Below are 19703 nucleotides of genomic sequence, written 5' to 3'. Positions count from 1 at the left end.
GAAGGGCAAAGGGGGCCTGCGCCCTATCTTGGACCTTCGGAACGTCAATGCCTTCCTCCGGAAGGAAAGGTTCAAGATGTTGACTTTGGCTCAGGTTCTAGCTGCCCTAGACCCCGGAGACTGGATGGTAGCGTTGGACTTGCAGGACGCATATTTCCACATCCCCGTCCTGCCGGCCCACCGGCGTTACCTGCGGTTCACGGTGGGCCAAGAGCACTTTCAGTTTACCGTGCTCCCCTTCGGCCTCACCAGTGCCCCTCGGGTGTTCACGAAAGTGATGGCGGTGGTCGCAGCTCATCTGCGCAGATCAGGGGTTCCAGTCTTCCCCTATCTCGACGACTGGTTGTTGAAGGCGGGCTCGCCCCAGGCAGTCGTCTCCCACCTCCAGACTACGGCGGATCTCCTGCATTTGCTGGGGTTTTCCATCAACGTGCCGAAGTCACACCTGAATCCCTCTCAGAATCTCCTTTTCATCGGAGCGGTTCTCGATTCGGCACAGTTCCGGGTCTATCCACCGGAACAGCGGGTCCGGGATATACAGGCCCTGATTCCCATCTTTCGGCCTCTATCCTGGGTTTCGGTCAGGCTAGTGTTGCGGCTTCTGGGGCTGGTGGCCTCCTGCATCCTACTAGTGCATCACGCCAGGCGGCGCATGCGGGCTCTGCGGTGGGACCTGAAGTTTCAGTGGGCCCAGCATCACGGCAACCTGTCCGACCATGTCTTGATCTCGGAGGGCACTGCACAGCAGTTGCAGTGGTGGCTCACGGACCGCGATTGGGTCATGGGCAGAAGCCTCTCCCTTCCCCAACCGGAGCATGTCGTAGTGACGGATGCGTCCCTCCTGGGATGGGGCGGCCATATGGGAGAGGTGGAGATCAGAGGCCTCTGGTCTCCGGCGGAGTCTCGTCTCCACATCAACCTGTTGGAGTTGAGAGCGATCCGACTTGCACTGAAAGCCTTCCTTCCCTCTGTCAGGGGCAGTGTCGTGCAGGTGTTCACGGACAACACCACCGCCATGTAGTATTGCAACAAACAGGGCGGGGTGGGGTCGTGGACCCTTTGTCAGGAGGCTCTGCGCCTCTGGACGTGGCTGGAACACCAGGGCGTCACCCTAGTGGTTCAACATCTGGCGGGCTCTCTGAACGCCAGAGCAGACGAACTCAGCCGCCGGTGCATGATGGATCACGAATGGCGTCTGAACTCCGAGGTGGCGCAAGGTCTCTTTCAGCAGTGGGGAGAGCCTTGGTTAGATCTGTTCGCCACCGACGAGAACGCGCAATGTCAGCAGTTCTGCGCGTTGGAACTTCCAAGGCGGCACTCGCTCGGCGACGCTTTTCGTCACGAGTGGAGTTGCGGTCTGTTGTACGCCTTTCCGCCTATACCACTTCTGCCCAGAGTGCTGAAGAAGATCAGGCACGACCGGGCCCAAGTCATCTTGGTGGCTCCGGATTGGGCACGAAGGTACTGGTATCCCGAGCTACTCAGTAGGTTGACCGATCCTTCGATACGTCTGCCCCTTCGGGAGGATCTTCTGTCGCAGCAGCAGGGGACGGTCCTCCACCCGAACCTGTCCAGCCTCCACCTCCATGCGTGGAGATTGAGCGGCGGCAGTTGATGCCATTTGACTTGCCTCCTGAAGTCTGTGATATCATTCTGGCTGCCAGGCGTCCCGCCACAAAGACGGTATACGCCTGCCGGTGGAACAAATTTGTGGCATGGTGCACAGCAAAGGCTGTGGATCCCCTTTCCGCCCCTCTTTCTGAGGTTCTCCTCTTTCTTCTTTCTTTGGCCCGGCAGGGCTCTGCCCTGGGCACCCTGAAAGGTTATCTTGCTGCCATCTCTGCCTTCTTACGGCTTCCTGATCAGCCTTCTCTTTTCAAGTCCCCTGTAGTTTCACGCTTTCTAAAAGGCATTACTCACACGTTCCCTCCTGTCCCTTTTGTAATGCCTCAGTGGGACTTGAATCTTGTCTTGACATTCCTGATGTGCGCTCCCTTCGAGCCTCTTCACAATTGTCCTCTTCGTCTTCTGACTCTTAAGACTGCTTTTCTGGTAGCCATCACCTCGGCTAGACGGGTGGGTGAGCTCCAGGCTTTATCTTCAAAGCCTCCTTTTCTGTCTGTTCATACGGACAAGGTTGTCCTTCGGCCTCGTCCCTCCTTTCTTCCGAAAGTGGTGACTCCATTTCATCTTGGGCAGTCTGTCACCTTGCCCACCTTCTTTCCGCCTCCGCATCCTTCCAAAGAGGAAGAGAGGCTCCACCGTCTGGACCCAAAACGTGCGCTCTCCTTTTATTTGGACCGCACTAAGCAGTTCCGGGTGGACGACCAACTTTTTGTTGGATACGTGGGTGCTAAGAAGGGGAAAGCTGTGCACAAACGGACCATCTCTCGGTGGGTCGTTTTGTGCATCAAAATTTGTTACTCTTTGGCTAAAAAGGACCCTCCTGTTGGGCTGCGCGCCCACTCCACTCGGGCCACAGCGGCTACTACTGCTTTGGGACGGGGTGTCCCTTTGCAGGACATCTGTCAGGCGGCGACGTGGGCTTCGCTACACACGTTTGCCAGGCATTATTGCCTTGACAGCCAAGTCCGGAGGGATGGCTTCTTTGGCCGTTCTGTCCTCCAGGACTTTCTGGTGTGATCTTGGTTCGCAGACCCACCACCGGGGATGGTATTGCTTGGGTATCTATTCTAAGGTGAGGAATCTAACTAACGTGTTTCTTTCAGATGAACAAGTCACTTACCTTCGGTAACGATGTATCTGTAAGAAACATTAGTTAGTTAGATTCCTCACCGACCCACCCATCCTCCCCGTTCTGCGAACTGACATCTAGGGTTAAGGTTGTCCTTTCAGGCCCCTAGATTTTATTTTTGGCACCAGTGTCGGTCTTTGCATGGCTCTGCGTTCCTGGCGCGGAAGGCTATGTACAAGAACTGACGTCAGCGCGCGAGGGCGGCGTTTAAGTACTCCGACGACGTCATCCCGGCGCACGACGCCGACGACGGACGCGGAGCCGCAGACGACACCTAGCGACGCGCAAGGGGTATTGCTGACGAAAAATCTTCCGGATCCAGTCTGACGCCTGGGGATATTCTAAGGTGAGGTAACTAATGTTTCTTACAGATACATCATTACCGAAGGTAAGTAACTTGTTCATTTGGTCTAAGGTGCTTACCTCTGCCAACTAGAGACACCCAGATCTAACAAGCCCCTTCATAGTTGTCCCTTAAGGATGCGGACACTAAAAACTGTCTTTCTAGTCGCTATTACTTCGTCAAGACAGGTGAGCGAATTGCAGGCTCCTAGTTCCCGTCTCACTTTACTTCCTTTTCCCCGTCAAGTTGGTGTTGCGAACCAGGGCTGCTTGCCTGCAAAAGTGGTGACTCCCTTCCGCCTAGGCCAGTCCATCATACTTCTCACTTTTTACCCCCACCTCATTCCACTAAGGAGGAGGAGCAGTTACCTAAGTTGGATCCTAGGGTACTATGGTACTAAGCGGTGCAGAAGAGGACCCATTCAAGTTGAATCATACTTTGCATCAAAACTTGCTATGCTGTAGCCAAGAAGGATCCTCTGAATCAGAGCCCATTCCACCAGGGCCCAATCCACCACTTCTGCCCTTGCCAGAGGCATCCCTAAAGCAGCCAAGGCAACGACGTGGGCATCTTTGCTCACTTTTGTCACGCATTACTGCCTGGATTACGAGGCACATAAGGGCGGTCACTTTGCAGGAAGCATTTTGCAGAATTTCTTTGTTTATTCACCCATCAACCCTCCTCTACGGCAGAGGATTGCTCAGGAATCTATTCTGCAGGTGAGGAATCTGCAGGTAGAAGTGTTCATCAGAAAAGAAGTTACTTACCTCCGTTACAATCTGGCGAATCCTCTATCCTCCTGCCGATTCCTCACCGATCTTTCCCCAATCCCCATCCCCATTTGATCGATGTATTTTAGGGAAAGATCCCAGTATCTGTTTTGGTATTGCACTACTCTTTGATTTCAGTCTGTCCATTCGCCTTAAAGACTGGGGAATAATGAATGCAAATTGACATCATGCTGGGGTGGGCGCTATGTGGCTTTGGTGACGTAATCTGACAGAAAATTTGCACTAAGTGACACATGACAACATTTTATACATAACAAATAACACCGTCTGTAGGTTAAAATAGCCTTTAGTAATTGTTTGCATAATGTGTCGATCAGCTAAGGGGCTATGGAGGGAGAAGGGCCTCTGCAAAGATTATCACAATAAAATCCAGTTAGGAAAAAACGGGCAGATATTATTGCTTGCACTCTGACCAAAGTAGTAACTGCTAGCAGCCTAGGGGTATTCTATACCAGTGTAGTGGGTCACGTGCCGATTTTTGATGGGTCGGAAAAGTCCAAGCAATAAATAAAGATGCCTTTAAATTGTGTATCGATCTTGTCACATTTGCTTCGCTTCAAAGACAGAGGTCAAATGTCAGGCTCTGTCTCCTGACAAATTGACACATTTTTGTGGCAGTCTTGCCTGTGTGTGAAAGGAAAGGCTTGCAGAATGTATTTTTTTGTAACACATAACAAAATGTAAATACCTGCAAATTAAATGTACAAATTCAGCAGTTAGAAAAGCAAGCATGTTTTATTTATTTATTCGTAAGTATGAGTTAAACAAAGAGTTTATTAGGATCAGAATTAATCAAGACACTTTACTTGGTGAATGATAAATATTCACAAAGCCTGATTTCCACAAATTTTCATTGGTCTGCATTATAGTTTTATCAGTAAAACTTTGTCTCTTCAAATTTAGTGGCCATTTCAATGAAAAATGTGCTGTCTGTAAATGTCCGTGCGCTACCACACTAAACTTTTGTTACATTTAAAAATAGCCTGCCTCATTAAAGCTAAGTGGGTTACGAAAATGTGTTCTAAAAAGTTTGGGAACCACTGTTCTAGACAAATAAGACAGTGAGACTGTGTGCCTATACCCTCTTTGCATACTTGAACAGCGATTCGTGATACAATGCAATATCTAATTTTTGGCCACACTGGCCATAGATAGGCAGTCACTGATGTAATAATTAGTGGCTCATCACTCCTTAAAGTTTCATTGCTTCCTCAACTGTTCGAGTAACTTTTAACCTAAATGACGTGAGTAACCAAAATCTTTGCACCTTTGTGTGTATAAACAGTGCAAAATAGCATAAAGTGCATTGCAGTGTCTTTGTCCCCTAGATATAGTGTCCACTATAAATACTCCCCTTTTGGTTCTCTCCGTACAAGACTAGATTTACCTTAATTTTTAGAATTCCTAGTCTGAGCCTTATGTACAGGGAAGGTTTCAGCTGTGAATGTAACCCATCCAAATACTTCCCAAACCCAGGAGTTGACTTGTGAACGAGGTAGTTTACTGCTAGGTCACCTGCATGTGCTTTTTAACCAATTCCCCTTCTGTGTGTTACCAATACCACTTCTTGATGAATTCAGTGGAACCTGGACCAATGTGAGTTGGATCCTTCCAATAAGGTTCTACTTGTAACAATGTCAGAAGGTTCTTAGACAGTTATTACTGCCCCTTCCTGAATGGGCGGCCATTGCTTGGGTTGACTCTATGCACCCAATATAATACAGGTGTGTGTGTGTATGTATGTGTGTATACACACACACACACCCACCCACCGACCTCTGAGTAGATCACAAGTTTAGGCAAAGTGCGGCTCCTTTATCATGAGCATACTACAACACCAGCAACACTCTGAATCTGCTCACCTCAAATGTCTGTTTTTCTAGCAGAGTTGTAAGCATAGGATTAGCACAGTGCCATCCCCGCCGAACTAGAAAGTGTCAAAGCCTTTTGCCATTTTTGCATTAAAGTCTTTAAGCATAGGATTAATACAGTGCTATCCATGCTAAGCTGAAAAATGACAATAGACTTTTACCACTCCATACACAGTTTTACAGCATTGGATTGGTAAAATACGTTTGTGAGATACCCCAACTCACTACCAGCAGCTTTGTGTTTTCTACGCATATAGGTCCCTACCACCTGTGCCATGGGGTCCGACACTCATTATAACGGCCCTCCTTGACTGTAAAATATATTTCGACTGCGCAAATGTCCTAAATCATAACTAATTTGGGAATTACTCACCAAACGGCAGACAAATATGACATCTAAAATGGCTGCTTGCCGGATCAAGATTTATTTTTGATTCGCAAATCTTATACCATTTACGATTCTTATTCTTTTTATTTTTTTTATCTTTTGTGAGACTCAAGTTTTCCACACCTCTGGCTACCCCTCACTGTGGGTTCAGGCACATCTTAAGATGGCCACCCTTGGCTGTGGATTTTTTTTTCACGCAGCACAAAAATTGAAAATCTGACTTAATTCACGTTTTTCAAGGTAAGTACAATAAAAATTCAGAACCCTCCAGCTCTTCACATTTGTCAGAAAATTCAAAATGTAATTGACATGAGTCACAAATTATGATTTACCATTTTAAATGGCATTGATATAAAATGTTTTAACCCTGTTTTAGCATCTATGTTAAATGCTTGTATCTGAAAAACTACTGAACAGATTTACACCAAACAAACAAAAGCACACTTTTCTGAGTAGAGCTCTGCTATTTTTCCCAGGTTTCATGTAAATCTGCTTTTTGAGTAAAGTTCTGTCATCATCCCAGGTTTGGTGTAGATCAGTTCAGTGGTTTTGGCTATAGGTGCAAGCAAAATTTCGATGGGAGCTAAAATGCAAAACCACTACTATGCATGAAAATTGGCATGCCAGGCCTCAGCTGACTACGTCAAACAAAACGATTGGCAAATTTGATTTAGATTCTACCTTGAGGTCAAAAATTATAGAGAAATCAAAAACATACTTTTTCTGTGGAAAGTGCATTTGATCCATAAATATATATATATATATAATACACACACCACACCACACCACACCACCCCCCCATCCATCCATCCGAGATGTGGGGAGAAATGTGATAGATAGCGGTTCTTTTCCTCTCTTAATATTCTTTTTTGATAGATATTGCTTCTATATATCATGTTTTCTTTCTGTTTCTTCTCCTACAGCCCTGCCGCTTGTGCTGGTTTAGCTAAACAGCTATTATTGTTGCTTTACCTAATAAACGTGGGATGGGCACAAGATGTGTGTGTTGGGGGACGACAGGCCGAAAGAATGCCGCTGACGTCCAGGTTCCAGTTGACCACACCCTGGTAACGGAGTTGTGAAGGGGAGAAGCTACCTCTCCTTCCTCAATCTCCGATTCCTGAGTGGAATCGGGGAGATGAAGTGGAGGTTAGTATTCAGTTGGAAGAACTGAAATAATCCTCCTTTGAAGACAGACAGCATCTAAATGGGAATTCATGCTTAAGTCATTGTCGATGTGAACTCCAAGTTCTAGTGGATACTATTTCTTCTACAGATTATTTATCTTTGAAATATCCCAGCTGCAGGGTTCGCCCTGTAAATATTTTGAATGCTCTAATGGCGTCAGGACATTTATAATGTCCAAGTTATTGAGTGACATCAACCGGTTGTGTCAGCGCTCCAGTGCCTAAATGGGTTCTACCTTTCGCTGAATTCATCAGTTCCCTTTCTTGCTTGTTAGCATCAGAGAACTCTAGAAGCCATGTCCAAAGGTTCCCAAAGCCCTGTATGCTTATATTTTCTATGCCATTTTTTAGGTCGAAGCCTACCAGACAGCACAGCTGTCTAGTTTACTAAAGGCATCTTGGGGACATTCAGAAAGCTTCCCTGTGAATGCATTCTGCTGTTGCTTGCCATTGGCTTTGTGGGTTGTAATTCACATTCTCTGGCTTTCTATTTGCTGGCTTTATTTGTTTTAGGCTGTCCAGCTTCAGTTTGGTCCTTCCAAGGAGCAAAGCCTTTTCACACTTCCTCTCCTTGTATTCTTCCATGAGTACTCCTTTCAGTAAACAGGCCTGTAAATCTTGTTCTTATCTTGTCACATATGCTGTGCATTCAAAGACAGAGGTCAAATGTCAGGCTTTTTCTTAGAGGGAGCTTGATGTTTACTTTAATTTCTCGGACTTCAAAGTGAGAGGATTTATGTGACAATCTTGCTGGATACTGTGGGTATGAAAGTGTTTCTTCCTAGCATACCACAACATTTAATTGAATTGTGCAAGTATTTCAGAATATATTGAAATTAGGAAAACACAAATGCAGCACATTGTTGTTAATTCTGAAGTGTGCTGGAAACAAATACTTTAACCCCTTCAGCGCGGCGCGGATTTCCGCGCCACGCTGAAGGTTCCGTGCGCGGGCGGGGCCATGACGGAACGGTTCCGTCATGCGCACAGCGCAACCGACGTGCATGACGGAACCGTTCCGTCATGCGCGTCGAAGGGGTTAATATGATCAAAACAAATCAATACACTCAGCGATGCCAGTTCCACACATTATCGTTTGTGTGCTCTGTAATTTTATTATTAAAACTGGGTCTATGCAAACGTAATGATCAGTTTAATTGAAAATGTATTGTCTGTAATGACAGTGTGCTACCATACCATGCATACTCTACTGTATGCCACTCCACTATACTCTACCCCACTGCCCTCCTCTCTGCACCACTCTACTTTACACCACTCCACACCACTGCACTGTACTCTGCACCACTCCATACCACTTCACTCTACTCTATACCAGTGCACTCTACTCTACACCACTCCATTCTAGGCCACTCCACTCCACTCTGCACAACTTCACTCTAAGCGACTCTTCAACGCTTCACTATGCTAATACACTCTGTGCCAATGCACTTTACTCTGTACTACTCCATGCCGCTAAAATCTACTACTCCACACCCCTAAAATCTACGCCATTTCACTGCACGCCACTCTAACCTTCTGTACACCACTGCACTCTACATCACTTTACTGTACGCTGTTGCACTCTACCATTGACCACTCCTTCCTATGCCACTCCACTTAGCGCCAATCCACTCTGCCACTCCACGCCACTGCACTCTACGCTACTCTGCAGTGGTGTAGAGTGCAGTGGTTTACAGTACTCTGTCACTGCACTCTACTCTGCATCACCATAGTCTGCGCCACTGCACTCTACGCTAGTGCATTCTACTCCACTCTACACCACTGCACTCTACAACACTACTATGCAGCACTGCCACTCTACTTTGCACTACTGCATTCTATTCCAGTGCATTCTACGTCACTCTAGTCTGTATCAGTGCACTATACACACTGCACTCTACTCTGGGCCAGTATACTCTGCCAGTCTACTTTACACCACTCTACTCTATACCAATATTCTCTATGCTACTTTACACCACTGCACTATATGACACTCAACTCTGCAACACTCCACTCCATTGCACTCTGCTGCACTCCACTTTATGCCACTGCATTCTATAACTATACTCTACACCACTCTGCTCTGCCCCACTCTACTCCACTACACGCCACTGTACACCACTGCACTTTACCCCACTTTACTCTATGCCAATCTAGTCTACTCTGCACCACTCCACTCTTTACCACTGCACTCTACACCAGTATACTCTGCAACTCTCTACGCCACTCCACTGTACGCACCTCTATGCCACTCCAATACACACACTCTATTCCACTCCACTCCGCGACACTCCACGCCACTCTCTCTACGCTGCTAACTTTGTGCCATGCTGAACAGCAGCCATGCTATTGAACAACATGGCTAAAACACAATGGCAAAGCCAATAGCACTTGCATAAGTGAGACCTGTTAGCTTTGCCAATGCTTGTTTCGTTTTTTCCTCTTTCAGGAATAGTAAAAGCACTTTGGGGTTCAAGAAGTTTGTCCAATATCCGACACTGACTATTTTGACCCGCTGTGTGTGGTGTTTGGAAGTTTACTATGGTAGTTGGACCTGTGAGTCTTCTGTATGACCTCAAACACCTGGCATACTTCTGCTAGGGAGTTTGAGTTTCAGCAGTGGACGAGGGGAGGGGTCAGAGGTGATTGAAACCATAGACTGCTGAAAGGAACGTTGGCTGCTTAGTGTTTATTGGTGGTTGGGTGTGTGAGGTACCAGTGGAGATGGAAGAGCACAGTTGGTGCTGGGTGGCTGATGGTAATCGGAAGGGCATTGTCTGTATGTTGGAAGAGCACAGGGTGCTGTTAGCTTCTCCGATGCTATAGAAGACTGGCAGGTGGGTTCCTAATGTGTATAGGGAGAAGTGTAAAGCATTTGTGCTGTAGCCATTCTTTAGTGCCTAAGGAGCGATATCGGAGCTCTAGCCCACTGAATTAGCCGTCCGGAAGACGGACAGAGGTTATGCTGCCCGTCTTCCAGACAGACTTTGATTTGTCCCTGCTGGTTTTCTGGCTTCTTGATTCAGTTGTAAAGCCGACACCAGATCCCTCGCTATGAAACCAACCGGATGGGGCTGATGAGATTCACGAGCTGCGAAGCATTCCCATAAAACTGCTTATGGAACAACTCCTGCTTTATAACCATCTGGGAAGGTCTAGACTGCCACTGAAGGTGTGAGAAGTAGCATTGCTGGAGGGGTGTGGGGGGAGGGGGTTACCTAGATTTACATTATGGCACTCTGGTCCATAGGCAGTCACTCCTAGGCCAAGGCGTTCAAAACTATTCAGAGAGACACAGATCTGGACAGAGATGTGAAAGGGCATGGTGGGTTTAGATCCAGGATGGCTACATTTGTGCAGAGGGTAGGAAGGACCGATCCATTAAGGGACTCTCGGGAGAGCAAATCCATGCAGAGTTCCAACAAGGTGTTGTAGCACACTGATAGCCCATACCAATCCTGACCCTGAGGCTTCTTGATCCTCATTATCGTATCTGCAAATGCCTTTGCATTGAGAGCCCTTAAATCCATGCGCAAAAGTACCAAAGGCCTGTAGGGACTCGCAACAAATGCAGTTATTGACAGCAGCAAATGGATCGTAGGATATCCGGCGTTGACATTCCCATGCTAGTGTTCCCAGCAGCAACCTTAACACTTAAACCGCCAGGCCCAATATCATTTTTCCCACAACTGGCCCATTTTTAAGATATGGGCCAGCAATGGTGATGCCAGTACCCCAGCAGGAGCTGAAACAATCAGCTATCGGCTAATTTAAAGCTGCTGGCATCATAAGTCCATCTGTAGGCCCCATTAGTTAATAAAAATGTGTTTTACAAAGTCTGTCATAAATCCTTAGTTCCCTACCTACTTCAACTTTACCGATTAAGGGGCCTTGTTGCACTTTGTTTCCTGGCACAGCCATCAAACTTTTCAAACTGCTCTCAATTGTTGTGCTGTTGACTGAAAACATAACATGTCGCTGCCCAAAAGATCTGAGCTATGTGTGAATTATTCTCAAAACCTGCCACCCACCTGTGCATTTCTTTCTGTTATAGCCCTATAGAATAACAGGGTGTGTTTAGGTCATATATTCTTATTAGAGTACTCTGGACTATCATGATTGTGTTCTGTTGTTGTTGTTTTAAAATGTTGTTTAAAGTTCTATATTCTCTTCAATGTTACTGCTGAGCTGTGGTAATAAAGGAGATTTGCATAATCTAAGCCTCCGAGGCCTTAATAAAATCCAGATTTTCTGCCCACCAGGCTGTGAAAAATCTAGAAATTCTGTTGCTAAAGACATATTAATTTAAAAATAAATGCTTCTGGCTGTACGCTGAACTTCATTGAGTGTTATAACTTTTGTGTGATCTTGTATGTGAAACTCATTTTCTAACACCCTCCTGGAGTAAGTCGGACTTTTTTAATATAAGTTTCACTGGAGAGTCAGTGCGACTAATGGAGCCTTTCTTGGCTGTCCTTCACAAGTACTAGTATCATGAGAAGTGAAGATAAAAGTCAGTCCTAACTAACTATGAATGCTGCCCTGTGTGCCGCATCTGAACTGGCAGCACCTGGAGAAAAGGCCACACACTGAGCATCGAAAGTGTCACTGGAGAAAGATTGCTGCAAGAAAAGGTGCGTCGGGACTCCAGGGCTATAAATAGGCGGCTCCCTAGAGACATGCAGGTATACTTAGTGAGCCAGGTGCAGGCAGTCATCAATTTCTTCAGAAAGGGGCGTGTGCATTTTCTACAATAACCAAACTGCAAAGGGATTGTGGACTGAGGTCTGCTCAGTTCAGGGGTTCTTCTAAGATGTCTGTAGAAAGATCAGGGTGCATGCGGAAACAACCACATTTATGTGGACTTTGACCAGAGTGGCGAATTTGGCATGAGTGGTGCTTATGGTGACATTTATTTTGTATGGGGTGGAAGGAGTGAAGAGAAAGAAGTGAGCCACGTGTTTATGTGAGATATTAAACATCTGGCAGCGTGGCGCCGTTTACATGTTTTGGGCCTCTAGATAGTTGATTAGTTTGTTGGAGCTGTCTTGGTGATTTCAGAACCTAAACATCCACATAAGATCCTTGAGCCTCGCGCACACTCTGTGGAATGCGAGGAGGGGCGACCAGCAGCACTGCAAGCCACTGACCTGGCCCTAGTCACGAGCTGGAAAGTTACATACACAAATGGGCTTGGGCACCTGGAGTCCACCTGTATCAGTGGAAAGGGTCACACAGCAGAGGTGTGCTGCCCCTGAGGGCTTGGCCTCTCTAGCAGTGATACTATGAGCCCGGGTCATAGAGGCCCTTTGGTGCTCTGCATTTCAGTGCTCTATAGGAGCACAGCCATAGTTTTACACGCTGTGATCAGATTAGGCCACGTTGTGCTTTGTAACTGTGACCTCTGCCCATTGTAACTTGTGAAACACACGTGGCATTGTCTGAATGGTGCTTCTGGGCCTGGTTTACAATGTGTGTGGTCGTGGGCAAAGAGTGTGTCCATTCGGTGTTGTGTGAAATTCTATCTTTTGGCTGGTTCCCAACCTGTTCTTTGTGTGATTGAGAGCTGCAATAATGTGCCGAATATGTCCAGTGGTGGCTATGCATGTGTACACTTTTCTGTTGTGTAGGAGTGGCACCTGGCTTCTGCTTTCCCTGTGTCCACTTTCACTTGGTGCACTGCTCAGCAAGCAGTGTGCTAGTTTTGCGGCATGTACAGTATGCATGTTGCAGTGTGCATGGTTTGCATGCTACAGCGTGCATGGTTTGCATGCTGCAGCGTGTAAGGCTTGCATATTGCAGTTTTCACTGGTTGTCCTTTCGGTGTGCACTACTGGATTACGGTGATGTGCTCTGCTTGTGTGCAGCAGTTTGCATGTCTGTTTCAGTGTTTTCAATGATTTAGTAGTGTGGTGTGCACTACTTGTTTTCTTTTTGGTGGGGGTCACTGCTTGTGTTTTGAACGGTGCGCGTGCGGTGTCCACTGGCACTACTTGTGTGTTGCAGCGTTCACGGTTTGTGTTTACATTATTCCTAATCGTCTGCCGCAGTGTATGCTGCGTGTGTGCCTAGGTGCGCACAACTTGCACGCGTCCGTGTGCGCTGCTTGCACGTTAGCGTCCCGGCTATCACGCTCCCTCAGAGGGAGGCGCTGACATCCTGCAGAAACCTTGGCTCTCCTGTAGGCGTTTCTTGTTTTCTTGAGGTTTGTCGGGAATTACGTGACCCGGGGACAGCTGCTGGGCGCACAGACTTCCATTGTGCGTGCCTCGGTTCTCAATGCTATCGGGTGTCCATATAAACAGCAAGGAGCAGCTCCGCCTGTGCCCGACCTCCCCGCGGAGGAAACCACATACCCACAACCTCTGAAGCACGTAAAAGGCTCGATCTGCCTTGCAGATGTGGGAGCGAGGTGTTGAGAAGCATGTCTGCGCCTTGTAGTTAGGCGTTATTACTCTGCTGGCGTAAATAATACTTTAAACGTGTGCTCAGCCGAAGCCCAGGACAGCCTCCATCTTAGCAGGGCTGTACCAAGTCTCATCTCCGGTCCATCCTTTACTTGAGCTATTCCAGTGTAAAAACCGGGCCTCCCCTCGAAGGAGGAGTGTGGCCGGCCTCAGACTAGCCTCTTCTCGTGACAGGCATTGAGAAGAGTAGTAGTACTACTCCTAGCCCTTCTCTGTACCTGCGGGGACCTTTTCGAAACAAAATGACATCCTACTAGGTGGCGAACGCTAGTTTGCTGACCTCTCTGTGTTGCCTTGCAGTCGACGTGGCCAGCCGCACTTGACTCCTTTCATTTATATGCTATGACAAGCCCTAATACTCCTCGTTCCCCCAAGCTGTGTGTTACTAAGCCTCAGTAAGTCTTCACCAGTGCTGTGCCAAGCTTTGCTCCAGTGCCTAGCGATGCCAGGCCTGGCTTCCGGCGCAAAAAGAACAATTGATGGACAGAATGCAGAACAATGTCATACATTCCCCCCAGTACAGAGATCTGGGCCGTAATCCATCTTTTTTTTGCTCACCATGCCATTCCAGTTTTGACCCAGCCATATGCAAATCACTCTTGACCCTGTGCCCAATGGGAACAGTCCAGCCCGAACTGCCAGGCCAGGTCCTTCCTGGACTGGAAACAAGCATCCTAGGAACGGTTTTGGGGTTTCACCCCTCTTCAGCCAGGATAGCTTGACTCCAGTGGCACGGAGAGCACGGGACCCACGTCTGGGCATACCCGTCCCACTCGGGGTGACAAATGCTTTCAGCCATGATGGTAGTGCCTCCTTCCAGGACAGTGCTGTGGCACGCCGCATCCCGCCACCATTCACAAACAGTTCTGTGCCAATTGGCTTCTCCAGTCCCAAGTCAGGGCCATTCTGATGTTATTGTCTGTTTATTTACTGTCTTCTATATCCGAGTTTCTTACCCCCTCCTCTTCCTGTAAGGCTGGAAAGTATGTTCTTGTTACTCTAAAAGGGTCAGTTGTCCAAAAGGAGTTTCCTGTTAGCGTTCATTAAAGGACTTTAGACGAACCCCAGACACCAAGCAAAGTTCTCGAACTACGCAACCAATGTGTTGGTTGCAAAAAGGGCACATAGTACAAAGAAAGTTGCATCTCCGCTGCAAGGTAGTGGAGTAACTGCTCTAGAAATTTGGAGGTTCTAGTTTGTCATAGATGGCAACTCCTCATGGACTTATCCCAGGCAACCTCCGCTCCAAGCTGTGGCGGGACAAGGTGGATCCCAATCCTCCTTCGGTAGTACCAACCTTAGCCTCGTTTAGGCAGGGCCACTTGAACTATGTCATTTTGCGGCTTCAGCATTTTCTTCATAATTACTGGTTTGCTACATTTGCAACATAATCCATCATCAACTGTATAATCTGCAGGTTTTAACTCCAAAAAATTGTAGCTCAAAAGCATCAAAAGTTTCTAAAAACGCAGCAACGTGTTGCCATGCAAAGGTTTACTGGTCCACTTTCTGTAGCTCATTGCTGTACTTGGGGGTTAAACTGATACTAACGAAGTGAAAACTTTGCTCAGACAGAGTTAGGCTGTGTAAAAATGACAACACCTTTAATACTGTCACAAATTGTCTAACGTTACGCCACATAATTTGCCTTTTTTCGTTGCATACTTTAGTCAACCCTGCAACATAATTTGGCCGTCCCCTGGCCGCATAAATCCAGTGGCCCTACTTATACATTATTATTGTAGTAAGCCGTGAACAAAACCTCTTTCGAGACAGTGTTGTGTCGAGCCTGAGCCCAATCTTCTCTTTGGGACTGAGCCGAGAGGCCCTGCTTGAACTGTCTTCCCTTCAGGGCAGGGCTATGCCTAGCCTCATCCCTGGTCTCCTGTGATGCAGTAATGAGTCAAGTCTCAGCACTCGCCTTATTTCAAGCCGCAGGTGTTGTAAGACACTCTAGAGAGTGATGCTCTGCCAAAACTCAGACCTGACTCGCTTCGGGCAGGGAAACGTCAAGCCTCAGATCTGGCTTGTCTTAAGAACAGGCCGCGCCATACCTGATCCGGCTTCCCCAGGGCAGGGAGCTCTGGAAGTGGATGAGCTGTTTGGTTTCTGGCACTCGTATCTCTGAGGGTGTTCTGCATAGGATTAGCCACAAGGGTGGCAGATCATGCCTAAAAAGAGGTCACTTGGCACATCATACTTGTGGACAACTTTATATTGTTAATGGCAAACGGGAGATATTTCATTGGTCTAAAATAAGGTGGCTTCGGTGCTCAGATGATTCTGCAATTGTAGCGCGAGCCTTGCATAGCTCTGTATGTGACCACAACCTATAGCATACTTGCCCCTAGTGCTTTATGAAGAAACGCCCTAGCTTACATACCCTTTGTGCTGCAGCCAGGTGAGTATCCAAGTCATTTTTACCCCCTGTAAAAGAGCTGCAGGTTCAGCAAGAGTTGCCTGGGTAGCATTTGCAGGGGGAGTCCTTTATGTTGAGAGCAGGGGAACCCACTGATCTATGGACAAAAATGCATATCTAGCACTCCTATGATAGCATAGTGGACATGATTCCTTTGCACGGCTATAGAGGTTAAGCGGTCGTTTTACTGACCGGGACTAGAAACAGCTGGTAGGTCCCATAATTTTCTCTCAAGCTCTGAACTGCTTGTGTTTATCTGGCAATGTATAAAGCCAATAGTGTACTTGCTTCACTGTCACAGTCTCACAAGCTCCGTTGCACAGCGAGCATACTAATTGTATGTCCTTCATTTTAGTGTTTTTTAAATGAGTAAAGAAAGAGCATTGGGTCCTTATTTGGAGTTGGTTGGGCAGGGCTCGCCATCATATGCATGGAGGAGTACCCGGTCTGCCAAACTTTCTCTGCCGGCTCTATTATAATACTGGCAAATCCATATTTCCAGCCCGACGGTACAGAGCAGGAGAAATAATTAAAGTGAACTTCACACACTGGGCGAAAACTCCCAGGGTGTTGGAACCATTAGTTTTCTTTATTTTTTCAGAAACAGTCACCGGCTTCTTCATTTTTTTCTGAAAAACTCAAAACTTTGCTGTGCGGTCTCAGTGAACATGGCGTCTGCACGGCAAGGCTTCAGTTTCATCGGGTGATCGGCTGTGGCTGCAACTCCTCTGAAGGCACAAAGATCTCCTCCAGGAAGACAGGGATATCTAAGTACGACAGCCTGTGTGTGCCAGAGGCGCACAGTCCATCCCTCTGCTGCCCTAGAGGAAGCGAGTGCAGCCTTCCAAGGTTGACATAAGGGCCTTGGTCTTCACCTGTGATCATATGGAAGATTTGAACTGGACCACTGGCTCAGCTTTGACAGTGAACCAAATACCTTAAATAAAATTGTGATGCGAGAACAATAGAGGCTGGAACACATGATTAATATGTGTACAACAAAACCGCACAGGCAATGTATAAAATATAGGCGTAATGTGAAAATTCGTTTTGGGACAGATCAGAATTACTAAAGGTTTTATACTTTTGTTTATGTTGTGCCATGTCGCAAGATTAATCTAAAACTATTCTCTTAAACTTGATATCGACCAGCTGTGGCTAGAGTATGGCTGTGGGGGGCTTGTTCAGGAGTAGCTATTTAACTAACTAATCTGAAATACTTTAATTCAAAGCATAGGTCATATATTATTAGGCAACTGAAGTCATACAGCGAGAGTGTGTGTTTTCAGACAGCTTAACAGGAAAATGGTCTCTTATAGAGAAGTGAGGCATGCTGACTTTACTCTGTTTTTTCCAGCATAAACAATAAACTGCAGCAGCCAGAGGCCGCCGCTGGAGTGCTGGAATACGCTATGAAACATTTTGGGGAGCTGGTGAGTTTTTTTCTGCTCTATCATCCGTCTGTCCAAGATGTATGTTAATAGACATGCACGATTTACCATAATTCAGAGTGTAGGATGTATTTTATTGTCCAATTATAAAAGTGGGATTATTAATCGAGGTTTTGCAAACATTAGTATTTTCTCCTTTCATACAAGGCTTAGAAAATACATCCATTTAGAGTGAAAATGTACGCCCGAGCCACCTTTGGTCTAATTTATGTACTGGCAAGCACAAGGAACCGCTTCTGGAAAACATGTGGTCAAAATCACACACTTAAACACTGCGGTAAAGCCACAAGCAGCTATGTCAAGACTGTAATTCCAAAAGGAATTATACATTTTTGTAAATCTAAGGTAATGCACAACCGTATTGTCTTGGGATTCTGAGAACTTCTATTAAGCACATGTGTTTAAAATAAAAGAAACCGTGGGGTTCGAAGAATGTAAAACAATTTAAAAGTCTATAACATTCAAATGGAAAAGTAAAAAAGGTATTGACAAAGGCAGTAGGTATTGGGTTTCAGATATATTGGTTTTACAAATGTAGTTTGCCAATGTTGTGCAACATTTACAAAAAGCATCTTGCAAAATTAACCATCAAAAAAAGAATTACAAAGGAGCAAGGACGCAACGTTGTTGCCAGTCGCATTACTTTGTCAGCGCACACATGCTTCACCACACCTAGAAGTGCCAACATAATGATGCAGACACCATTATATTATTTTTAATATACCATTATGAGATGGTTGGCACCACTTGGATCAGTAAATAGTAATACAAAAATAATAACTCAAAGCTCTAAATGCAATTTTTCGAAAACTATGCAGATGGGGTGGGCAGCAAAGGAGCAAGAGGAGGAGAAAAGCACCATATGAGGAAGAGAGTGACACGGGGCAGGGTGAGTAGCCCACAGTACTGAGAACAGCATGGAGGGCGGGTGAGTGTGGCGAGGGAAAAGCACTTGAGGGAGAGCAAGCAGCACATGAGAGAGAGAACACATCACGTGGGGAGAAGTGCATGAGGGAGATGCACCACAGAGCGTGGGGGCATTTAGGAGGAGAAAACCACACAAGAAAGAGAGAGCAGCACAAAAGGGAGAGAGCAAAACATAGCGCAGGGTGCGTATTTGGAAGAGGGAGCAGCACATGAGGGAGAGATGTGGAAAAGACATGTACTCTCAGGTAGTGCTTAACCAAAAAGAATAAAAGTAGCTCCCAAAAAGCGAGCAGGCGAAGGATGTAGGTCAGCCAGGCAAAAGATTGGTAAACAGGCTATGCTCCAGAGAGGGGACAAACACAAGAAAATGAAGGTGTACGCCATCAAATTAGTAGCAAACAACTGAGTGGCAATAAAGCCAACCAATAGTAAGCAGTGAGTGGCTTGCTGGTAGATGAAGCTTAAAATGTCCTATAAAGCTCAAAAGCGCCCAAATGTTGTAACCAAAAATGTCCCATAAAGTAAAAAGCTTCTAAAAGTTGTAAAGCTTCAGATGAGGTCTGGCCCCTAAGATTCTGCTTAATGTTCACAATCAGCAACCAAAATTATAGTGAAACTCAAATGCTACTGGAAATTGTAGAGAACGGTTAGGGAAGAGACCAGTGAGGATATAGCCGGCTTCAGATGCATGCGGGGTGACTGGAAGTAAGAAGAATGCCCCAATCTGATTTCTTACGAGGGACTTTGTTCTCTGAGAGAATTAGATTGCCTGTCTCCAATGTCCACTGTCTCAAGCTGTGCCCGCTGATCTTTCAGGCTTTTTTATTTTTTATATGTTGCTTTTTCATACCCTCCTAGATATATACTGTCACCAGCTATGCTAGGCAACAGAAAACAGTTTGCTGACCAGAGAGAGACTTGCTCATTGGACGCACCCCTCAGAGGGACTTGGGAATTAGCTCTAAAAAAGAAGTGACTGGATGAATCAAGAGAGTACGGACTGGGTCCTTTATAGGTCTCGCCTGGCGTTAGCAGTGCGCATGCGCTGCTCTCGCCATGCGTTGGCTTCTTGGAATCAATACGGATTCCGAAACTTTCAGAGGC

General features: G+C 46.5%; 1 protein-coding gene across 2 annotated transcripts in view; it reads left to right on the top strand.

The window, feature by feature from the left end:
- MTOR (mechanistic target of rapamycin kinase) overlaps positions 1-19703 on the top strand; it is a 1008697-nt gene that overhangs the window by 520051 nt on the left and 468943 nt on the right. For both annotated transcript variants that reach the window (XM_085609875.1, XM_085609873.1), the window contains one exon: positions 17579-17654. In XM_085609875.1, coding sequence (XP_085466001.1) covers positions 17579-17654 — 76 coding nt within the window. The remainder of the gene's footprint in view (positions 1-17578; positions 17655-19703) is intronic.

Source organism: Triturus cristatus, chromosome 1_2, assembly GCF_964204655.1.
Source record: "Triturus cristatus chromosome 1_2, aTriCri1.1, whole genome shotgun sequence".
NCBI lineage: Eukaryota > Metazoa > Chordata > Amphibia > Caudata > Salamandridae > Triturus > Triturus cristatus.
The sequence above is the reverse complement of the archived record's forward strand: the minus strand, read 5'-3'. Positions and strand labels throughout refer to the sequence as shown.